This window comes from Numida meleagris, chromosome 22 (assembly GCF_002078875.1).
Source record: "Numida meleagris isolate 19003 breed g44 Domestic line chromosome 22, NumMel1.0, whole genome shotgun sequence".
NCBI lineage: Eukaryota > Metazoa > Chordata > Aves > Galliformes > Numididae > Numida > Numida meleagris.
Window position 1 is genome coordinate 1487004 of NC_034430.1, and position 24556 is coordinate 1511559.

Sequence of the window (24556 nt, forward strand, 5' to 3'; positions counted from 1 at the left end):
GCCCCGCTGAGCGCGCCGTGCTCCGCCAGGTGCCTCCGAGCGCTGCGGTTGGGCTGGAGGCTGTGCCGGGCGGAGGCGGCGGAGGAGGAGAGGATCCACATGGCGTTCCTGGCCCACGACATCAGCATGCTGCGCCTCTTCGAGACCTTCCTGGAGAACGCCCCGCAGCTCGCCCTGCTCCTCTACAGCGTCCTGCGCACCAGCAAGGCTGAGCCTGCCCAGGGTGCGTGGCCGGGGCTGGGTGCTGGGGTTGGGGGGCCGGGGCTGTGCTGCGGTGCTGGAGGTGCTCTCGGTGCTCTCCCACGCCCGTCCCCTTGGCGTTGCGCATGGGAGAGCGGACCCGGCCCCATGTGTCCCCGTGGGCTATGCTGGGCCTGGAGGGAACTGAAGCTTGGGGCGAACCTCAGGCGTTGAGCAGAGGGGGGGGGGCTCCCCCGGGAGAACCAACTCCTTCTCAGGGAGGGCAGGAACAGGGAAGCGAGGGGAGGAGAAACAGAGGTGCTGATGCTCTTAAGCCTCCAGAGCAGCTGCTTTGCTGGTGGGGGGCTCCTTCCAGAGGTGTTGGCGGGGGTTGTTCGGGGCAGGGCCAGCCCCAGCTTGGTCTGCCTTCCGCATGGCTGCTGCTGTGTTTGCAGGAGTGGGGATCTGCACCGCGTTCCTGTGTGTGACCTGGTCCCTGCTGGACTACCACCAGTCCCTGCGCTCCTTCCTGCAGGACAAGTACGAGATGGGCTGGGGCTCCTCCGTCGTCTACTTCCTATGGAACCTCTTCCTCCTGTGCCCCCGCATCCTGGCGCTCGCCCTCTTCGCCCTGCTGTGGCCCTACGCTGTGGCCGTGCACTTCCCGCTGGTGTGGCTGGCGATGTTCCTCTGGGTCACGCTGCAGGGCACCGACTTCATGGAGTCGCCAGGCCCCGAGCAGCTCTACCGCGCCGTGGTGGCCGTCATCCTCTACTTCAGCTGGTTCAACGTGGCGCCGGGGAGGACGCTGCACCGCACCATCATCTATCACGGCTTCATCCTGGTGGACAGCACGCTGCTGACCCTGGCCTGGCTCTGGGGCCGTCCCCCTGAGGAGCAGCGCCCGTACCTCGTCCCGGTGCTGTGCGCCGCGCTGCTCTGCTACCTCCTGGGGCTGCTGCTGCGCGTCGCCTACTACGGGTGGCTGCACCCCAACGTGCGAGCACGGCCACGGAGCAGCTGCGACGAGGTGGACGCTGAGGGAAGGGCCGAGGGGGTGGTGGAGTTTCGCAGCATTTCAGAGCCGGACCTGGTGAACCCGCGGCTGCGGTGCCTCGCGCGGAGCCACTTCCCGCTGTCTGCGCTGGCGGAGCCGCGCCTGCTGAACGGGGCAGCTGCTGTGTGAGGCTTCGTCCTGCGCTGCCGGGGGGAGTTGTGCCTTATCCAAGTGGTTCGAGTTGCTGGGGAGGTTCTGCTCAGTTCTGTTCGGTTCTTCCTTTGTGCCCCGGGGGGCGGTTTTGGCTCGGGGCTCGGTGCTAGGTCTGCACAGCGTGAGTGCACTATTGATTCTTGTTATTTATTATTCACCTTTTCAAAAAAAAAGAAAAAAAGAAAAAAGCACCTGGTTATTCGTGCTTTTTTTGGTGCCTGTTGCCACCGTCACTCCTCAGGGCAGTGGAGGGCTCCCTCCCTGCTTGGCGGTGGCTGTCAGATGTCTGCAGTTGGAGCTTTCTGCCTCTGCTGTTTTGCTGTTAAGGCTGAAGGCTGCCCAGTGCCAAGAGGGGCAGGGAGGGGCGGGTGGGACCGTGGGGGTCCTGGTGTGGAGGCAGCACCGAGCCGAGCCCCAGCAGGAGACCAGGCACTGCAGGGTGCCCTCCCCAGTGGGGATCCCCCATGGCTGACAGCTGCTGCGAGCGGGTCCTGAGCCCATAACACTGCACCTCAGCTGCTCTGGGGCTGAAGCTGTGGCATGGGCACCCGCTCCTGGCACCACAGCTCCTGCCACGTGTTGGTGCAGCACTGCCCACAGCCATGGCACAGCACTGGGGCGGTGGAGGACGTGCCTGGACTGCGCATCGCCTGGGTCACCAGCACAGGGTGAGAGCATCGCAAAGGGACAGCAGCACTGCAGTGCGTGGCTGTGCTGGGAGGAGGGTTAGCTGCTGGATGTGTGCAGAAGGGAAGAAAAAAAAGACACAGGAAAAATAAAAAGGCATTTTGTGCCTCCGAACCCAAACGGGGCCTTGTCCCCAGCCACCACAGTAGGGTGAGCCCAGGCGATGACAGCGCAGGGAGCCCTGCAGCAGTGCCACAGTGCAGACTGGGGACAGACCGTGGGGCCGGCGGAGAACAGCAGAAACGGTGACTATAGAAAATAAAAGACTTTATTTTTTTTTTCCAGTTCATAGGACAGTTCCCATTACACAGAACGCACGCGGCAGCGGCTGCGCAGCACGAGGCCCCAGGGCTCCCATGCGAGCGTAGAAGGGGCTCTGTGAGCTCCCCCAGGACAAAGGCAGCCCCGGGGTTTGTGCAGGCAGTCGTGCAGCAGACCGGGATGTGGGAGCCCGGGGGGGAGCCCCCGAGGAGGCCACTTCCATTTGGCATTTGTCAGCAGTTCAGCTTACGGCCGGGTTGGGAACAGCAAAGGGACACAGAAACAAATCAATGCTTGGGTAAAGGCGCTGCCGCTGCTGCGTGAGACAAGAAAACGCTTGAAGAGCAGCCAGCAGAGGAGAAAAATAAAATCACCGGGTCAGCCTTTATTAATAAACAAACACAGAAATGTACCATCAACCTCCTGTTATAAAAGTACTTTACATACATTCAAGGAGACATCGTATAAATATCAGTATGAAATGCCACTGGCTGCAATAGGTCCGCACCCAGCTAAAATTCTGTTGCCGTCTTTAAAATTCCCTTAAAACATTTTAAAGTAAACAACCAAAGCAGGCCCTGCTGGCTGCGGTGCACGGTGCTGAGAGAACACAGCCCATGAGTCCTGGCCCCCTCCGGGCTGCAGGAGGCAGTGGCCACACACTGTGCTGGGAGTAAAGCAGAGGGTCTGCCCCATGCTCAGCAGTCCTGCCAAGGATGGGGTGCTGAGAGCCAGGCCCTGGGCAGCATGATGGAGGAGTGGCAACCAGCCCACGGCAGGGGTTGGGGGCTCTGAGGTCTCTTCAGCCCCAGTCATTCTATGGCTCCAGCAGCAAAATGTGGCCCTGCACCATCACCATCTCTACCCTCCTGCTCCGCACTCCTGAGGCAGAGGCTCCCTTGCGGAGATGCACAGACCTGGAACGTCCGCCTGGGAGCAAAGCACTTGGCTGGCACCTAGCGCTGAGCTGATGGGAAGCGGAGAGCTCCGACTCCTGGGGCCGTGTCAGAGAAAGGAAAACTCCTCTGATTTGTATTTATCTTTAAAGCCAAAACTGGAGCTCTGTGTCCAGCCTCTCAGCTCCGGGGATCCAAGCCACGTACCCTCAGCAGTGGTGAGCAGAGCACAGGGACACACAGCAGTCCCTTACAGGACACATCCACGCACGCGCTGAGCCACCCCAGCACTCCCCCAGCACTGACGGATATTATTCCTCAGTAATTACTGCCATGAAATGAATGCAGCAATCACCACCTGCTCCCGTGGGCACAACCTGAGCAGTCAGCGTCCTCCCCAAGTGACACACTGCGCCTTCGAGAGCGGTCCCCACGGGACGCAGGTGGGTGATGCTGGGCTGGGGATGCAGGCTGGGAGGGTTTGGGTGCAGCTGCGGGGTTTGGCTCAGCAGCAACGCAGACATCTGTCCTCTGTACCCCAGAAACCTCAGCACCCGCGGGTTTGGTGCCACTGTGGGCACAGGGGGGTGCTGGACACCGACCTCAGCCTGACCTGGCACAGCAGCATCATCCCCCAGCCTCTCGTTGCCTTTCTGGCCAGCAGTACTGCAGCTCACTGACTCCAGACTTATTTACTGAGATGGTAGGAAAAAATAAAAATTAAAATTAAAAAAAATCAGTGTATCCGTCACTTCCAAGGCCAGCGTGCTCCAGGCTGGCAAGTCACAGTGTGTTACAGATTAAGTACCTCTTGTCAAGGATTTTATTTTGTTTCTAACTATGGAGTTAGGCTAATGCAAAGAATACAAGAAAACCGAATCTGATGCGACTAAAGGGAACATGTTCTCACAAATGGAGTCAGAAAAGCAGAAGTGGAGAACAGTTAATATATTCTTCTTTGTAACATTCATGAGAAATTAGTTCTCTCTCAGATTATTTCTAGTCCAAATGAGGACTCTGCTCACATCTCAGCACTCCCTTCAATAGCGTTGCGCTGTCTCTAGGGTTCACGGGCAGTTTCATTTTCCCATACAGGAAAAATCTGTGGGACCTACAGCCTGGGTCATGGGCAGCTGCAATCCAAAGATCCCCCACTCGTCAGCAGGGCTCAGTCATGTGCATTGTACACACACTGCCTAGAAGCCAATGGGAACAGCCAACAGCAACACCTCCCTCTGCAAGGATCCACTCAGCCCACAAACATTCCCTTATTTTTTCCATTTTCCATAAGTCCCAACATTGAAGAAATAATGTAAGGATATCATAATAAATTAACTGCTTTTCAACACCCAGAGAAGGAGAGAGGACACGTTTTCACAGCAGTAGAGGTATTTTTGACATTTTCATTAATATTTACCATGGAAAAAAAAAAAAAAACAGCTCTTTTTGGCTTTGCAAAACAAGGGAGGTTCAGCTCTGCCATCAGTATTTTTCTACAAAAATAAGGTTTTATGTTTACTTGGGTTCTGTAACTAAGCTGAATAGAAAAGCAGAAGTATCTGTCAGAGCCTTCTCAGCTGTATTACCCCCTCCCTCTGGAGACTACCTGCTAGAAGAATTCAGCTGGATTCCATAAGTCTCTTCGCCAGTCAAGCTCCAGCCCTGCTGAGTCTAGTCCTTCTTTATAGGACACCTTTGGACTTGGCCGGGTCGATGCTCCTGAGGAAATGACCTGGTGTCTACTGTACGATTTGCATTAGGTACGTTTTCTTCATCAAGCTGAAAATTGAGTCCCCAGTTGTATGAGATCTTTGCCTCCCCACTGATGGAGAGGGCTTGCAGGAGCCGCAGTCACGCCTCTGCTCCAGCTGCTTACAGGAAGTCTAACTCGAGGGCTTGGTGAAGGGACACAAGGTCTGCGTGGTTGGTGATCCTCCAGAAAGGCATGTTGTGCTGTAACGAGAAGATAAAGTCAGTTGGATTGGAGCAGTTTTACAGCTGGGTGGAAGCAGTCAAGGTGCACCTGCAGAGTTGTGCAATCCAGCACTTGTGACAGCACTGACAGAGCGCAGCACGTTCAGAGAGGATCTCAGCCGCAAAGCACAGCGGTATCTGAAGGCTCTTATCTGCACACCGCCCTGTGACAGGCACCAGGGCTGATGAGCAGCTACTTTGCCCAGTCATGATGGAAACCCCCAAACTGGGGAAAGCCCCCCCAGGACTGCGAGGGAATCCATGCGATGACAGCTCTGGCACGTGGCACAGTGTGAATGAAGCCTGAGAGATGCTGATGTCCTGACAGCAATCTGTGCACTTCACCGCCTTTAATGGTGACTGGGTAGCCTATTCAGGCCTGTTCAAACTGGTTGCTCCTCCTCATCTGTGATTCAGACTTCATGGTGCATGCTGTCTATTGACCTGGCTGCAGGCAACATGTCCCGACTCCCTCAGTGCTTCTGAGAGGTTGCTTTACCTGCACTATGCTCGAGGCATGCTACACCTTGCCTTGAGCACAGCGTGGATAGACACCTTGAACATGTTTTACAGGGACAGTGTTATACTAACAGACTGCAAATACACCAGAACTGCAATGCTAACCAAGAGCAAAACAGAAAATTTAAACCACAGAGCCAGGTAACTCCTTGTGTTAAAATAGTGACAGATCTTGCATCAAAGGCAAAGTGTTCCCCTCACTGCCCCTGGCTCAAAGAAGCAAGCCTTGGAAAGAGTCCCTGCAAAAGAGACTGCTTCTATAGCTTCCCTTTGCATCAACCCATTACCCCATCTCTGCAGAAACCCACCTGCTTAGCTGCAACCTCTTCATCACGCCCATCTCCAATTACCACATAGGTGACTTTCTTTCCAAATCGTGACACAATCCTCTCAAAACAGCTCTCTTTGCCTGCCAAAACACAATCCCACTGTAATGAGCTTTAGGCAGAGACAGCCTGAACAAGCCCTGTCGTCCCAGAACAAAAATACATTCTTGTCTTACTGGGATGGGGGAGAATGCCCAGTTTGGTTTGTAAGACCTGAAGCCATCGCTATTAGCAATCATCTGCACCTCCTCAGTCACAAGTGCCCCTCAGCTGCAGAAATTGTGTTTCCTGTGTAAAAATCCCAGCCAATCCACAAAGAAACACCTGAGTGCCAGGCATCCAGCACAGACCCCTTACCTATTTTTGTTGCACTATAAATATTTTCAATGGGAAACACCTCGCCCAATCCATACAGGAGAACTTTGGCAAGAGCTGGCACCAGTTGGGTGGTTGTGATCAGGATGTTTACACAGTTTTTTCTGAAAGAAAAAAACAACAACAACAAAAAACACTTTTAAAAGCATATCAGCACCCACTAGTGCTGAAGGCCACTTGCTCAGCTTTCCAAAGGTGCCATCAACTTTGCTGCCCACCCTCTCTGAGGCTCAGATTTTGATTTTTTTTTCGCTTGTTTATCTAATTTAAACAGATATTCTTCTGCAGGAATGCAATTTTGTGAGCACGGCCTTATTAAAAGGGCCTTCCTAACAAAGGATGTTGTCGCAGACGGGTCTCAAAGGGTGCTCAGCAGTGAAGCTTCTGCACACATTCACTTCTTTCCCCAAAACCTGTGACAAGCAGCAGCAGAATTACATGTTGGCACTACTGCAACTGCACTAAGTGAGAAGAATTCCTGAGAAAGCAACAGACATGTTTCCAGTTTCCATACCTGGACTGTATGAGTAGCAGGGACTTTAATGCAGTTTCCAACCAAGAATCTGTTAACACCTCTATATCAGTTCTTAGTCGCTGCAGAGCTTCCCTCTTCTGTGGGCTGAGAAGGCCTGGAAAGCAACACAAGTTCTTCCAGCTGAGCTGCTAAGTCTAATAGAGCCACAGCTCAGTTAACATCTGCCTGTTCTGCTATAGCCAACATCATACTGAAGTCATCTGAAAGTTGAGACTGTAAGATGACAACAGGGGAAATCAGCACACAGTTGAGCCCTGCGCAGCTCTTAGGATACATGCAATAAAATGCATTTCTCAAAACACAAAAGGAGGCGTTGTGTGATGTCACCACGTATCTTCAGACAGGTCCTGAAAAACTCCACATCTGGGTTTCCCACATATAAAACATGCAAAAATGGTCTGCTCCCTACCGGAAATAAGGTAATTGTGGAGCACTGAAATGCAGACTTACACTTCTAAGGCTGAAAGTTATAGTTTTGATCACCCATTTTTCAGAATAACCAAGAAAATGTTGTATCAAGTTTTTTTTTGCATAGGCTAAGGGTACATAACCCACCAGGACAAATCACCTGCTCAGATAAGCTGCTCCAGCAGCACCTCATTTCTAAGGATGTCAGTGCCAAGACTGAGACTAAACAGAACTTTACTGACATTTGCTATCAAATACAGTTGTGGTTTGCATCTTTATTACTGCTTTGGCACTGGAAGGGAAGCACAAATAGAAAATTTTTAAGTGACTTTGTGAGCAGATTTAGAGATGTTATCTTAGACCGCAAGCACAGCAGCCAAAAGGGTGAACATATTACTTGGTGACAATGGCAGAATAATGAAGACATATCTGAAAAGGCCTCCTAAGTGGAGTGATATGTAAGTCATTCAGGCCTTGTCTATACAGAAATAAGCAGCCTTTCATTGAAAAGTAGCAAAGGGACACTGTGCCAAACCTTTCTGTTAGATGTACGATTGACTGACCACCTCAATCTACATGGTAACTCGTAGATTGCGCTGCAATGCTGATCAGTTTTGGAAGATGCACCCTCTTGGATTCCACACAGATCTAATCCCATTCAGCAAAATGGATACTTCACATTTTCAAACATTTAGGAAAGCAAAAGCTACTGTATGGAACTGCTACCAAGAAGGACCAAAGTGTGGTGTCACCAACTCTGCTTGGTGTCCCAGATCCCGGTGCAATGCAACACTCACCTCCAACATTGGTTTTGTATTTATCGTAGATCTCTCGTACCCTGCGGTAGCGGAAGGCCAATTTCCTCATCCAGTCTACTCCACCTTGGACACCAACTGATGAACTGTGATTGGCATTACTTCCTGAGCCACTGAAGCCATCCGTGGAGAAGTTGTAGTTGCTGTTAAAGAAAAATCTCATCTGTTACGTGTGCTGCAGCGTCACAATCACCACAATCTTTCTGGCTGCGTTGGAAAAGCACCATGAAGAAGAACTCTGCACAACCACCACTGCACCTCTGACAGAGGAGACCAGCTGCTCCGGGCAGTGTGCACTAACACCCAGCTACACCTGCTGCCAGACCTGAACTGCTGTACTGAAATGTATTGATGCAACTCCTTTTGCTCACCCTCCAATACAAAACCTTCCTTTGCTCTTTCCTCTCTTCTCTTCGATACAGAACATTCTTCCCACTAGACCCTGCTGTTCTGCAATGATAAATCTCAGTGTAGTTTCTTTCTTCCTGACAGACAGGCATTTCTCAGATCCTTCCTTGAGCCAGTTCAGCTCACTAATGCAACAGAACACTGATCCACCCTGCCTGAATGTGTATATGATCAGCACAGAGGGGTGCAAAATGTAGGGAGACTCTCAAAAGCCAAAAGCATCAAGTTTGGAGTGCTAGTTCCACTTATTTGACATGACTGAGAACACAGGTAACATTCAAAAGCTGGACAATATAATTCATGTTGTAATTCCAAAAGTCTTAATCTTTTGTAGGTCTTAACCCCATCTGAAAAAAAAAAACCAACCAAGAAGAAAAACAACCACAGAAAAGCACCCAGCAAATAAAAACCATTTGCCAAATTTCAGCCCCTGCACAATGCTGACCTCCATTCCTTAACCCCATTGCAGTTTGGTCCCTTTCTGAAGCCCCACAAAATAAACCAGACTGCATCAGCTCTACATCTCATGCATTCCTCAGTACACCACCTTAAATCCTGGCCGTTATCATCAGATGCCACATCTTCTATGTGTACCTGGTCGCACTCCTGTTTAAGACAGAAACAAAAAAAAAATCAAAAGCTGCTGTTGTAATCCAGAAACATACCAAAATGTGCAGACTAAAAATAAGAGAGAGATACAGCAATCCCCTTGCATTTGCCAACAGCAACACACCAAGCCATGCTGCCTCCATAAGCCTATATATATAGCTCCCATTAGCTTTGCCCTCCAGTACTTCCAGCAGCCTTGTTTCCCTTCACACTGCCTACAGGTCCTTGTCAAGACTGGGATTTGAAGGACCAGAAATGTCTCAACAAAGGATGGTTTTACAACATTTTGTGTTGTCAGCAAGGAAGAAACCTCAATGTTTGCTGAACAAGTTGTGCTGAAAGTTCAGTTCCAGTCCGGAAATCTATTTCTAACCACTGAGTTCCAGACTATGATAAAATTTCACACCTCCCCACATAGCTCACAGTACTCTTTTCACCACTATCTAATAATACATCACAGCATAGGATACTGCCATGATTAAAGCAAAGATTTATATTCAGCTTCTGTGAAAGTGGTGTAGAACAGAGACATGTCTTTTATTTGGCAAAGACTGGTCTACACAAAAGAGGATGGAAGCAGAATAGGAGTCCCTTGAGAAGAAGAGGAATGGGAGAGCAGCAGAGAAAGCTTGTGGGAATAGAGGGCAGGACACCAGTGGGGCCAGCCACCTATCTGCATGGAAGCACATCCTTCATAGCTGTTATACATCCAGCGTGACCTTCTGGTGTGCTGGCTGAGACTGCGAGTTGTATTCTGTCTTTGGGTTAGACAAGGCCCCAGGTACTGGCACGCGGGTCCTCTTTTTCCCCACATCTCCATTTCAAAGCAGGAACAGAGAAAGCAAAATGCTTCCCAGTTCAGAATGAAACTGCAATACAAAGTAGGCATAGCTCTGGATGCTTTAGGCATAAGCAGAAACCCATACGGGAGCTAGGAAAGCTCATGACACAGAAGTGTTCAGGATGCCCCTGTCTTGGATAAAAGAGAACACCCCTTTGATTTGGCCACGCTTAGAACCTGTTCAGTTTTGGCAGATCATTACGTTTCAGCACTGACTTGATGTGAAGCACCTCTGCCCTCACAAACTCTGTAGTTTAACTTAGTAATGTGGAGTTCTGTGTTACAAAAACATTTGCTGTGTACCTCCAAGTCATTGAAAAACAGGTGAGTATCAGCTACTTCAAAAATCATCTCCTCCATTGAGAGACCTGAGCCAATCACTAGAGTTGGATCCTGGTAAAACAAAAGGAGATAACGTCAGCTCTCTTCCCCCCCGCAGTACTGGCAACAAGTTAGAAGTATCCCTTTATACATTTAAAACAAGACATCATTTTTCTATTCATTTTACAGAGATTACCATTTACTTCTGCATAACACATTATTTTTCTTCCACATAAGAGATAGTATTACCTTGCCATATTTTTGAGCATAAGACCCTGTGAGAAGTGAATGGAAAATGATGATGGTCTCATCCAGGTCCCAGAGAAACACTCGCTGCACAGAGAATAAAAGCAAGTTAGAGCTGAGATATTCCAAGTATGGTCCTAAAGGAAGTTTTAGGGCTCATTTTGTGGATAGCTGCAGATATGAACAACAGTATTCATCTCACAGGCTAAATGCATTACTAAACTTTTTCAGTTTAGCATGGTGGAGTTTATACGCTGGAACAGTGCAAACACAACACAGGATAAGACCTGTGATCAAACTCTTCTCAAAGTTTCTCTTGCTTTTATAGTTACAAAAGCAAAAAAAAAAGAAGTGTTAATGAACTTTAAAGTGTTGCTAGTGTAGAAATTTACTGTCTGTGATGTGGAGAGCACCAGGTAAATGACCTTGGAGTTTATCAGAGACACCATTGTTAAGATAAATCATGAGGATTGGCTGTCACAACGGACAGAGTACAGAAGGACTTTGATAAATTTGAGAAGTTAAGCCAAGAGGAACTACAAGAAGTTCAGTAACTGCAGATTCTGCCTATGTGGTAGAACAACACCTCACACAGGTCCAAGATGGAAAGTGCTGGATGGCACGGTGCACACCAGGTGAAATACAACTAGCAGCACGCTCTCCCTGTAGGTAAGATGAACTGCAAGCTGATGGAGGGAAGGTAGTTCCACTCTGCTTGGCACTGAGTATGGCATCCCCTGTTCAAGTGAGCAGCACTTTGCTGGCTGCTAAGATAGTTACCAGCTTAGAGGAGAGGCCGAGGGAGTTGTGATGGTTTAAAGACAAACCAAGAGTGATTTGCTAACAGCCCACAACTACGTGAAAGGGGAACTGCCAAGATGATGGAGACAAACCCTTCTTTGTAGTGCTGGATGGAAAACTGCAATGGAAAACGAAGGGGACAAACTGCAGCATGGGAGATTCTGGTTGGAAAACGAAAACCTCCTTCTGCAGGTGGGTGTGGTAGTCCCAGGACACATCACCAGGCAGATGCAGGATCTCCAATCTAAGAGATTCTCAAGACTTGGCTCAAGAAAGCCAGTCACCCTGTTCTAGTGATGGGGACAGCCTTGCTCCGAGCAGGTGACTGTACTAGAGACATCCAGATGTCTGCTCCATTGAAACCACTATGATTTCAAGATATGCTTAAGTGAAACTTGTCAAGGGCCACTGAAGAATTACTTAGTCTAGGGCAGTTCTCAAATAACAAGGGTTATGGGAATTTCCTAGATTATCCCCTTTCATTTCTAAGAATACAGAAGGAAAGAAAGAGAGAACATTTACCACCACACCATTCTGCAACAGTGCCTGTAGAAAACATTCCCACTTACCTCCAGTTCACTGTCTTGTGAAGAAGAGGTGTCTGCTTTCCTTTTCCCCCTGTTCTTCCCAGGAATATTTTTTCTCGTCTGTTCATCTAACTCTTTACTTGCTGTTGCTCTTGACAATGAGGGACTTGTGGATGCATCTCCTGCAGAAAAAAATCAAACCGCTCTCATCCACCGTTTTATTATTCAATAGTTTCTTTTAATACTTCATGATACTGTATCAGAAACTCTTTGTCTGGAATGAAAGTGCAAAGGAAAGTATTGAGTAATGTCTGTCCATCCTAGATTTCCCAGGTTTGTCACATGCCTTTTCTGTGTTGAGCAATCCTATATGAGACATGCTGTTTTCACCTCTGCGTACATTAGTTGCTCCTGTTCCACCATAAAACAGCTTCTGACTGACAGTTAAACAATAGCCAGTGTACAGTTACCTGAAGCGTGTTCATTATACACAAACCCACACTATGCCAACTGTAAATCGAACATGCTACACTACAGCTACACTGCCATACCCCTGCAAATCAATCAGTCAATCACAGGAATGTACTTGGCCCTGGAGAAAAAGACTTGGCCAAGCAACACGGCCATTACTGAAATATGAGTACACTACAGAGCCTATTCTGAGACTGGTAGGAACTCCTGCCACAGGGAAAGGACTCTAAAATAAATGAGTAAGTGTTTTGATGTACCTGTACTATGACCACAATGGGAGATACTCTCTGAATCCTTTAGTAACAGTTCACTCAGAAGATTTAGCATCCCAGGTGTCTGTCTGACTAGTCCAGAAATAGGACTAGAACTCTATCAGGAATGCAGAAAGGCACAGGATTATCCATGTCTTCATCTAGAGTTACCAGAGAGATTACCCATACCATGGGTAACCATACCCATGTCATCTAGACAGATTACCCATACCAATTTCTGACCATGGAGCCAAGACAATCTGAAAGAGTTTGAATTCAGTCTGGGTCTCAAGCATGAAGTTATTCACAAAAATTGAGCAATTCTTACGAATATTCATGTAGAATGGTCAATTCAAGAGTGCTCCTGAACTAAGACAGTGTCACTGAGAATGTTAACAAGTGGACCATTCTCTGCCCAGTGCCCTGAAATAACAGGTCAATTGCTTACAGCATTCACAATCAAATAAAAATAAATTCAGGAGGGTAGGTCTCCTGTTGTTCACCCCAAATACAGGACAAATACTACACCACGCCTCTTGATTTCCAACATAACAGTGTGCTGCTTGTCACCATCTGCCTGCAGCATCCCTTAAGATACACATAAGAGCAGTTTTGAACATCACCAAGTTCAAGACCACTGATGCGTATGCTTTGCTCACTGGCAGCCAACTATCCTTGCTTTCCAGCTGCTTGAATTAATTTGGGGACTTGACAGAGATCTGGTACTACTGATGGACTCTGGGAAGATGGAGAAAGCATTCCTGAACACACAGTCACAGGACCTACCACTAGAAAGGAGAGAGTTAAGAAAGGCACCAGTGTGCAAAGGGACACATCATCAGGGAGCACTGAGAATACAACTCTGTTTGTAGAAACTGGAAACAAAGAGTGAAACACACATGGTATCTATGTCTGGCAAAACTCCTTGAGTTTCATGGCGTGACACTGGAAGGGAGCACTTCTTGGCAGCAGCCATCTTTTTGGCATCCACTGATAGAGCATATCTAGATCCCGAGCCCTGACACGTGACAGGAGGCAACATACCCACAGAGCTGCTGTCAGCTCCTCTTCCAGTCACCCCTGGAACTCCCTCTCTCTCTATGGCATTCTGAGCACATGGTGTGTGTCTCCTGAATCACAGCAGTGTCAGATTTCCAATACATAAGTCTGGCCATCCCATCATACCATGAGAACAGAAAACAAGCATCCTGTCCAGGTCAGAACACAAAGGTGCTGCATTTACGTTTTAGAATAAAGTTTTCTCCACATCTGTATACCGTACTGTTTGTAACAGGTATCTTGCAGCCACCCCATTAAAGATGCAGCCATTACCAGAGGAATGTCTCTGCACCGTCCGTGTAGGCACCATGGCGTTTGGTTTTTCAGGTGGATACGTAGTTGTTGCTAATGCAGTACTCTCCGCGTTGCTGTCTGCTGGTGTTATGACTCCAAAGCCAGAACTTGGGTAACACGTCTGGTATTGACTTTGGCCAAGGATTGTGTACGTAGGATATTCCTATTAGAGGAAAGAATCAGTTATGACAGGATACTCCTTTCAGAAAACATTATCTATTCTGATGACTTTTATACTAGATGATGCTCGTCAAAGAGAAATGTCAGCAAGACCACAATCTGACTTTATGCTGTTTCCTTCTGAACACATGGGAAATCCCCCACAAGGATTGAGAGATACAACTTCCCAATGGCCTACACAGCAGGTAGGTCCTGCCCCTAGAAGGCCGGAAAACACAGGGTCCTTCCTCTGCCTCCAGTTTCTTCAAAAATGAGTTTATATGAATGATGTGACAGTTACAGGGGAGCACCAAGTGGATGCTAAGGCATCAGCCCACTCTGTCTGTCTTCTAGAATTGGTGGATTTGTCTTGTGTTTTACTTCCCAATACGAGATGTACTGACAGTGACAGAGATTGGTCTTGGCACTGGCTCAGTATACAACCCCAGCCACAAGAGCTAAAGGATAAAGTGCCTTCACTTGTGTCTTGACTTCAGGAAGCAATTATACTGCACACTGTGACGCAAGGCATCCTTTTCTGATGACAGTTTACTCATTTAGACGGTGATCACTGAAATCAGCCAGGGCACCTGAACTCAAGACATACTTGAGGATTTTCATTTCTGCTACTAATGGTAACGAAAACAGCCACCTCCAAAAGTCAGGCCACTCTCTTCTGGCACGCTGTGCATTCCCAGTTCCCTGAAGGAATATCCTGGATTTGTGAACTTACATCAGTCTGCACCACCACCCAGGAAAGCCTTCTCCTTAAGTTCTCAGCACATTTACGTAAATGAAAGAACCCTAAAAAGTCACAGTGCAAGCATACAAGGTATGCTTCAACCCTTGGATTTTCCCCAGCTCCTGTATCCTCAATCTGCAAAGCTGTGATTCTGAAGGGTTCATTTGTAACACCTAAATATTCAGGATGCCAGTTAACTGCTGACTAAAGGGAGAACACAGCACTATCTCTTACTCACAGCAGGTCTTGGTGTAAGGGGGAAGGGCTCTGTGTCAGCCACACAGCTTCTTAATATCACTCTGAGCATCACAATGCTTATCCCACACACTTTTTGCTTATTTGTGCACAGTCTATTTTCCTTCTCTTGCTGAGGGAGAACGAAGGCATTCAAAAGATGTCCAAAAATAATCCTCCTTTAGTTTGGTTCTAATAATAATTCTTCTGCTTCTTCTCCAGTGTCTCTCATGGAGGATCTCAGTGCTGTGGTTAAAGTTCCCACACAACCAGCAGATAAGGAAACAGCTACAGACAGCTCAAGTAAGTCTGCTGCAAAGGCCAGAGGGAAGAGCAGCATGGTCAACGATGCAGCAAAAGTAATTTTGCTGATTTTGTGTTCCAAACAGAACCCTGTAACTTTAATACTCATTGCGTTTCATTTAAAGTGGTGCCAATATTTTGCCTTCTTACATTAGTTTTAAATAATGTGTTAAACAGAAGTGAACAAGATGATGCTGCACATAAATATAACAAGGAGGAAATTTTACCTGTGAGATGCTGGCTACTGCTGATGTGGAAATATTGACAACAGTTGAGGATGTAGAGACTGGACTGGCATTGGTAGTTGACGCTGTAAAATTAAGAATTACTGCATATATATATGTATGTTTAGAAGTATGAGAGACAAGACCAATCTCAAGTGTAAACATCAGTTCTTACAAGGTTTATATGCAAGTATTTGTGCTTCTAGCAGCCACAAAGTGTTGGGGTGTATCTAGAAACCAGCTATATTTCCACTGGGCTTAGACAGGAGGAGAGCTGGCACACAGTGATCTTAAAAATGTTATTCTTCAGTATTCCAGAAATTTTATCCGAAGCTTTGAAAAAGAAAACATTTTCTACCCATGCCTGCTAAGCAAGTGGAGTTAAATTAAAACAGCTTCATACCTTTATTACAAGTTTTAAGAAGATAAAAATCACATTCTGATATTTAACTATTAGCCATTAGAAATGAATCAGAATAGACAATGAATATGAAAGTGCTTAAATCAGTTCTGGAAACAATTAAGTTTCTGTTTCCACTGGAATTAGTATACTTAGCTTAATTAGATCAAACCAACAGGGAAGTAGTAAAAATATTTCAAATAATATAAGAAGAATGCTTCCTACTAGAAAAGTGAATACTTCTGTCCATAGCCTGTGACACTACATCTACTTTTTGGAAGAGTTTCTGAAAGAATTTGTCATATAGGACAAATTGCTAAGAGACACCTAGCTGTTAGTAGAAGTTTTCAAGATGTTTAATACTCTTCATGTCAATGCCACAAGGTCTTTGAAAGAACAGAGAGGCAGACAGAGCCCCTTCTGGGAACAACAGTCCTTCAGCAGATTTGATGGTGTTACAGCAACAGGGCCACACCATTAAACATTCCTCCAGTTGCAGGAACCCCAAGGATTAGTGGAAAGAAATATGGAAATCAGCACAAACAAAGCCGGCATGTACTAAATCAAGGGTCACCAAGAAATACTTTGTTGTGCTAAACCTTCTTTCTCTGCACACAAACAAAACCAACGATAGTTAGACACTGGTGGAAAGGCTTGCAGAAATCCGCGGTATCACCTGCTGTACCATCACTTCAAGAAAAGCCTTTCTGCAAATAACACCCTTGCAGAACTCAACCCAAGACTGAAGAACTCGAGATCCTGAAGGCTTCAGTCTTTCTATCCTAGGGAAGCTGCAAAGGGAAAAAGACCCCACCACAAACTCTTAATCAATATACATTGCATTATGGCAAACACAGGTACTACCGTGGTGAACAGCTCCTGAAAAGAGGAATGGATCCAAAACATGCCTCAAAGAAGATGAAAAAATAGAAGAAACATATCTTAAAAGAGATGCAGAAATACAAAGCGTGAGAGGTGGGCAATGTGGAGAGGTCTTTCTGCAGAAGCAGAAATGAAGGCAAGTAATTAGCCCTTGGGAATCCCCTCATAGATAGGAGCAAAAGTGTTCAAAAACAGGTGGGAGAAAGTTTTGGAGGGTGGACGTTTAGAAAAAGGGGGAAAGGCTGCACTGAACAGCAATAATGGCAATGAAGATACTCAAATGCAAACAGTAGCAATGCAGCTACTAGAAGCAGCAGTGGATACTCCTCGTAAGCAGCTGCTGAAGAGCAGGGGACAGTTTCCAAACTGTACGTGTCACTGGAACAATGAGAACCTTAAAAATACCTAGGGCACTGAGAAGAGCAGCTCTCCAGGAAAGCTCCTCCCTAGCACAGAATGGACCTGCCAGGAAGCTGGAGGAGTTGAACTGCTGAGAAGCCAAAATCATTCTACCTCTTCTCATCTGTAGTGCTGCTTTGCCACTGAGACGGATCACAAAAGGTATCATAGAAAAAAGCTTCCAAGAGCTGGGACTCTGCTACAACACAGCCTCCCCACAATGAACTTTGTTGTTTATCTTATAAACTCTGGTCTCATTCCAAGATTTCTTTTGGAATTATCCCTTATCTATACAACATAACACATCAGATCTTTACAAACAGCTCTCACAACCCTAATTACACAATTCTTTCTGCACTGTGGGTCAGCCCTTTGCCTGCAAATGGGCCAAAACCACACAAAAATGTTTGTCATGGATGTGCCAAAAGGACTATTCATGACCATTTCACAGCCTCAGTTTTCATCATCTCCAAACATGAGCCTTTGCCTTGAAGCTGCCATGTCTCTTTTTTTTCTCCCCCACTTGCTGGGAAGGGAAATGGTGGTTAAGGCCTTTTACATTTCACTTGGCTGCTTTGCTCACACAGGAGGAAGAGGCAAGCAGCGGTCATGTCACCTCCAGCACTTCATGGAGCCTCTGCCACCACAGCCACAGCTTGCCCAGCTGCTACCAAAAGCAACATTCTCAGTCACTAAGTGCACGTGACCTATCACCAGGGTTCAAATACCATATATCAGTTCAAAGTTAGCCTGCAGACTAAACCATATTGGTCATGCACTGTAGAACGTTTCTGCCGGGCCAGCAGCATCATACAACCGTGTAACACTCTACTGCCTTGTTTGGAGAGAAACAATAAAGTCTACCAACAAAACAACTGCTTCTGTCCATCCCTCTGCTACTGCTCCCCAGCACTGATCAGGTGGTGCTTTTCACCCTTTTAAAGAGCAGTCTGAAGGGAAACCCTCCTAAGTTGACATAACATGAGATTGCTATGTCACATCCTTACCGAAGAACAAGTCAAGTATTTTAACACCCTGACCAGGTCTCTCTGCTGCCTCATTTATTCCCACCCGTTTCCCACCTGTTTGCTGTGGTACATCAGCTGGCAAACTCACACAGGGTCACCTTATGCAGAACTGTTTTTGACAAACTCCTCTTTGTGATTAAGACTAGTGCTATAAAACATTACAATTTATTCTGCCATTGGGCTGCCTAGAGAAGAGTTACATTTAAAGGACGATAGTATTTCATAAAATCATAGACTGGCTTGGGTTGGAAGGAACATCAAAGATCATGTATTCCCAACCCCTGCCATGGGCTGGTTGCCAATGGCCAGATCAGGCTCTAGATAAGGCTGCTCAGGGCTCATCCATGGCCTTGAACACCTCCAAGGATGAGGCACCCACAGCTCTGGGCAGCAGTGCCAGCACCTCACCACCTTCCAAGCAAAAATCTTCCCCCGACATCTAACCTAAATCCCTCCTCTTTTAGTTTAAAACCATTCCCCCTCGTCCTGTTACTACCAGATGATTTAAAAAGTCACACTCCTCCTGTTTAGAAGCTCTCTTCAAGAGCCTCCTCTTCCCCAGACTGAACACCCCCAGCTCCCTCAGCCTTTCTCCACAACAGAGGAGCTCCAGCCCTCTGAGCATCCTTACGGCCTCCTCTGGACCCTCTCCAACAGATCCACATCTTTCTTGTGCTGGGGTCCCCAGACCTGGGTGCAGTACTCCAGTCAGATGGGGCCTCACGAGGGCAGAGCAGAGGGGTACAATCCCCCTCTGCCCTGTGCTGATGCAGCCCATGGTACTGTTGGCCTTCCAGGCTACAAGTGTACACTGCTGGCTCACGTCCAGCTTTTCTCCCAGAACCCTCAAGTCCTTCTCCACAGCACTGCTCTCAATGAGTTCCTCTCCCAGTCCATATATGTATCTGGAATTGCCCAGACCCAAGCATAGCACCTTGCACTTGGCCTTGTTGAACCTCATGAGGTTCACAATGGCCCACCTTTCAAGCTTGTTCAGGTCCCTTTGGATGACATCCCTTCCTTCTGTCTTATCAACTGCATCACTTGGTGTCCTCTGTTGTGTTTCTAATCTTAAACCGTGAATTTGAAAAGTAAATTAAGAATAAACATTACACTGGGCTATTTACTGTTGCAACGAGTCAAGGATGAACAAGTACCACAACATTCTGTATCTCTTTCTTATCTGCAAAAGCCACGCTAAAACCTCTTTCTTACTTAACCACTCTCCTTTACTTGGCACTTGGTACCACATCTGGATGCAACATTCAGTTTGGGGCCTCAAGCAGATGACAAATGTTGATAAACCTGAGCAGATCTTGCACAGAACCACCAAAACAGTCAAGGAGCTGGAGCACATACCCTGCAAGGGAAGGCTGTACAGCGGATTCAAGCTTAAAACCCTGTAATGAAGTCAAGAAAATGGAACCAAATTCATACTGAGTTCATTAAGATCTATGTTAGGGGAACCTTTAAACCTAGCAGAGCTTGTTAGGTTCAGCTGCAAGCTGGCTACAATATTATTCATTGCATTATATGGCTTCTATACACATTCTTTAGTTCCTGCACTTGTTACCATGCTGTTTTGCTTCATCGTTGACCCAAACTTCCCAGAACCGATCATTTCATTTTCTATTGGTAGCCCACAGCCTGCATGTTCATTAAGCTCCTTCATAGCCAGAAGAGTGTTATGTGGAAAAGTAATAACATTATCTTCAATGGGGGGATAAACTGAAGTGAATTTCTCTACATCCTCAGGCAAGGCTGTTCGGGCTGCAAAGCGATGGTTTCAGTGGGGTCTGATATCAGCCTGCCATATTGAAAAGGAAGTTATCATGAAGAAAGTCAGGTTCGTTACGCAGGAAGAGAAACGGTCACAACGTGGAGGGAGAGAAGCTCTGACCTGACAAAGGTAAAAGTTTCACCATCGTGATAGTCAAAGGAGGAGATTTCATCAGCATCTTTTGGAGGTTTGCAAAACCCAAATGGAGAAAGCCCTGAGCAACCTGGTCTGAATTCAGTGCCAACTGTTCCTTGAGCAGGAGGATGAACCAAAGATCCCTGAAACCTCAGGATTACACAGTTAGTGTCACCCAGAATATAGATTAAGAATTCTTGAACTGCTTCCTTAAAGTTATAGAGAGAAATTTTCATAATTCATCACCCATCCACAAGTGGCAAAAATTCAAGTCTAAAAGAAGTATTTATTTGCACCTATTTGCCACAAGCAACAAAATATCATGATTCAGCTAAACAGCCTACCTACATCTAAAAATGGCTTTGGAAGCTGGTGAAATTCAGCACGTGGCTTCTTAGATACGACACTTCTGGCACTGGGAGCATCTGTAGGCTAGTTCTGTAATTACACGTTCACTTTCGAGCAGATCTACCAAGCTGGAGGCCTCACCCAGCAACGCAAGCAGTGTGTCAGTGTGGGGATGTAAGCAGCATGTGTGTATGTATCATACACGAGCCCCCTACTTCCAGACATGATCAATAACAAAAAAATCCAGTCTCAGACAGCGTATTTACTGACTTCAAGCTAAAATCTACCAACAATATGCTGCAAGAACATTCCCAGTAAATGCATGCAAAAGAACACGACATTTAGTCTCCTTTCCCCATCCCATTTGCTCTTCACCCTGTGAAGTCCATCAGCATGGCACCAACAAGCCAGCCTGGTGCATACAGAGGTACGTAGCAAATACAAAACCAAACACATACACACGCACAAATAGAAAAAAAGAGAAAAAGCATAAAGAAGCATGCACAAACCAAGAACAAACGTGCAAGCCTCCTCTATTTGTGGTACCCAATTAGGTGGAGAGAGATGCAAGTAAAAACCATGCCAAGTTACCTTCAATGGAATAAGAATAATGTGCTGGGCTGGGCTGGCTTGTGGTTAACCCTGTAGTGCAGGTAAGAACACTGTGCTGACTTGCAGATGGAGTCTGAATTAAACCACTTTCAGGTTTCATACCTGGCCACAGTGCACCTGAATCAGATAAATTGGACCAGTTATAAATAAATATGCTGGGACCAAACAGCACGTTGCTACCTCAGATTAAGGTTTTGGCTTGTCACAAAAGCAAGGAACAAATCACACATGAAAATGTTCAATTTCTGCAGTAGGAAGTCCTGAATGTCAGGTAGCACACGGATTAGGGCTGCTGACAAAACTTGCTAAAAAAAAGAGAAAATTAAAAACACCAACAAGACCAACTTCCAAAGCTTTCGAATAAAAATCCATTCATGTAACAGTAAGGCTCACTGCCACATAGGTAGGAAGGAACTGCTAATCCCTGATCAGCTAGCATATAGCAAAGCTGGGGTTGGAATCTACTCAGGTCAACACATGTACTCCTTCACTAGGTTTGGGGCCAAATACTTAAAAACAAGCGAAAAGTCAGTCCTTTTCATAGACTGAGCACAAGGGAGAATAGAGCTCAAAGGACAAAAAAAATCTCACAGTTTCCTCTAGATTTTCTGTCATTCTACAAAGCCTGTTTGTACCAATACTGGCCAAGGACGTGCAGCAGTGTGATTTTTAATTCCTATGCACATGCAGGCAGTGTGGTTTCAGTTCAGGAGGTGCATTAAGGTCCCAGCTACTGTGCTAGCAGCAGTGGCAGCAGCAACTGACAGCAGCAACTCAGCAAGGCCTGATTCTTCAGGGCTCCTCAGGTTTGTTTTCTTTTGAACTGTTTCTGAACTCAAAGTTCTTTTCCTTGTTTGTTTGTTTCTTGCAATTAGAAGTCCTGGAGTCTGAAAGCTGACTGCTAAAGATTCAAGATGCTGCGACTTTTCCACACACCTGGACAAAGATCTGCTCGTGGGAAGTAGGAAAAACTTCCTTTGGAATTATATACTCCATTTTCAAGAGTGGGTAGAAGAGAATTACGTTCAATCTTTTAATAGCAGACTGACAGAAGGATGCTGAGGACCACAATATAAGCACATTTATGACTCCAATTATCAACTCAGAGTACATTATATAGCCAGCAGTTCAAGTTGCTGCAATCCCCACTGCAAGAAGTCCAGTCAGCTGGGGTTAACCTACAGCCAGTGAAAGGCACTTCTTCCTGGCCTGCAGTCAAAAAGCAGGAATTAGTTGGGAAGATCTACTTAGAAACAAGAAGGAATGTGCAAAGCAGAGGGACAAAGGCCATTTGGAGCTAGACACAACGCTCAGGGCCAGCAGAAAGATGACCTTCCATCTTAAAACACATTCAACCTTGGGAGGGTGTGAAAAAAGTCAAACTGGCATCCATAAGTCATATGAAGCCACTCGTCTGTATGGCCTTTCAGGGTTTTGATTCCTGTTCATAATGGTTTCAAACCTTGAAAACCACAGTAATTAGCAAATAATAGCAAAAGAATGATTTAAGGAAGATTACAGATATACTGCAGAAACTCCAGGGCAGAATACATGGGAAACAGATCTCCTAAAGAGAGCAGAAGCTGTGGTATTTCCAAGTAGCTTTTAGAGAGGACAGGAACCAACAGTTCCTTACAGTGCAAGATCAGTGGGCAAGCAGCAGAGAACACCAAAATCAGACAGCCACAGAACATACCAATGTGCCTACCCACGGTGATGGTGAAACACAGACCACATCTGAATGCTGCAGGACAATTATCACACAAGGGGTGTAAGATCAGACAAACGTGTCAGAGGTGCCCACAGGGTTGGCTGGATGAAGGTGCAGCAGCTAACTCAGGCATCTTCCAGACCTTCCATGAGTGTTTCTTGGTCATCTCTCAATATGCTTTCTAAACGACGCTCTACATTCTATTCAGCCAGGGACATCCTGGGCCTGGTGATTTATGTCCTTCCCTGCTGTTCTGCAGCAGCACGGCTTCAAGGACAACACAGAGGGTAAGGATAAAGGGGCACAAAACACCTCCACATCAGATGGCAGCACTGCAGCTGAGGCAGAGGAATGTCATAGGACACGTGTACGGAGACGGAAGGGCCCCACACAGGACAGGTCACCACTTGTATGTTCTCCTTGAGTCCATGTAAACCATCGTATCCACAGTGCTTCTAACCCAACTGAAAGCCACACAGCCTATGTGCCACCACTCGTATTTTAGTATTGCTTTTCACAAGTATGTTCTGCACGTAACAGTGCACTAAGTGCCGAAAAAGTATTACAGCACAAGGAAAAGTGTCAAGCAAGCACGCTATATTTTATATATAATCATATTTTTATATAATCACATATAGGCCATCTCTTCTCTGAAAGCAGCACCCTTAACTGAGCGTTTGACAGCAGGCTTGAATTTCATACATACAACACTTCTGCTTTGCTCCTAATCCATTATGTCTTCTTTTTGGCATAGAATTAAACGTGCAGTAAGAAGAGATGCAAACCTTTGGAGGAGCCCTTGGATACGCTGGTAAAATATCTAATCAATCTAGACACCACCTAGGTCAATCAAGTCAAGTTCTCACACACTCAAACTGTGAGTAGAAACATAATGAGCCTTTCCTTTGCACCACGCGTGGTTAACCCTGGACCCTCCACCTGACCTGTCCATGTTCCCAGCATGATGGCACAGGTACCACTCCAGTGTGACTTCCATTACTGGAAATGTGACTTCTAACATTTCCCTAACACTTAAATTTAGACTAAAAATTCAGCTACTTAATAATAGTCCACAAAATGCTAACCAAGACATTTCAGTAAGTGAATTGACTGCATTTCAGAAGAAGTTTAACGGACAAAAGTTGCTATGAAGTCAATAGAAAATGTTTATCTCTTGCCTAGGTCTTCAGAAGATACTCTGAATGTAACAGTAGAAATTAATAGTTAAACGCCTAATTACTGAAAAATTCCACAGACTCAAAAAAAAAAAAAGTTAAAAAAAATCACAGTAACCACTACTACCAGCAACAAAACACCACAAAACCCTAACGAAAAACCCTAAAAATACACAAATACACATACACAAAAAAAATCAGAGACAAGTCGAAAACACCTTTATATGACATCTTGACCTAAAACTTCAAATGAGCATTTCCAGTATTTCCCATTAGAACAAACAGCCACGCAGCACTGTCAAATGCCTAAGAACCTACAAGGCAGCCTCAGTGCACTGCCCACAGCAAACTACCAACAAACACCAACCCAGGGAAGGAAATGAAACCACAAGCCAGTGTTTGGATGCACT

General features: G+C 46.4%; 2 protein-coding genes across 7 annotated transcripts in view; one reads left to right on the forward strand and one right to left on the reverse strand.

The window, feature by feature from the left end:
• XKR8 (XK related 8) overlaps positions 1-1579 on the forward strand; it is a 2934-nt gene extending 1355 nt beyond the window's left edge. The window contains exons 2-3 of one of the 2 annotated variants that reach the window (XM_021375147.1): positions 30-223; positions 636-1579. In XM_021375147.1, coding sequence (XP_021230822.1) covers positions 100-223; positions 636-1366 — 855 coding nt within the window. In that variant the 5' untranslated portion in view covers positions 30-99 and the 3' untranslated portion in view covers positions 1367-1579. The remainder of the gene's footprint in view (positions 1-29; positions 224-635) is intronic. The other variant, XM_021375146.1, reaches the window with a different exon arrangement.
• EYA3 (EYA transcriptional coactivator and phosphatase 3) overlaps positions 2695-24556 on the reverse strand; it is a 45196-nt gene continuing 23334 nt past the window's right edge. For 3 of the 5 annotated variants that reach the window (XM_021375141.1, XM_021375139.1, XM_021375140.1), the window contains 12 exons: positions 21240-21377; positions 15680-15762; positions 13994-14177; positions 11982-12121; positions 10615-10698; positions 10348-10437; positions 9142-9200; positions 8169-8329; positions 6943-7057; positions 6411-6532; positions 6036-6136; positions 2695-5187 (listed from right to left, as the gene is read on the reverse strand). In XM_021375141.1, coding sequence (XP_021230816.1) covers positions 5107-5187; positions 6036-6136; positions 6411-6532; positions 6943-7057; positions 8169-8329; positions 9142-9200; positions 10348-10437; positions 10615-10698; positions 11982-12121; positions 13994-14177; positions 15680-15762; positions 21240-21377 — 1358 coding nt within the window. In that variant the 3' untranslated portion in view covers positions 2695-5106. The remainder of the gene's footprint in view (positions 5188-6035; positions 6137-6410; positions 6533-6942; positions 7058-8168; positions 8330-9141; positions 9201-10347; positions 10438-10614; positions 10699-11981; positions 12122-13993; positions 14178-15679; positions 15763-21239; positions 21378-24556) is intronic. The other 2 variants (XM_021375143.1, XM_021375142.1) reach the window with 1 other exon arrangement.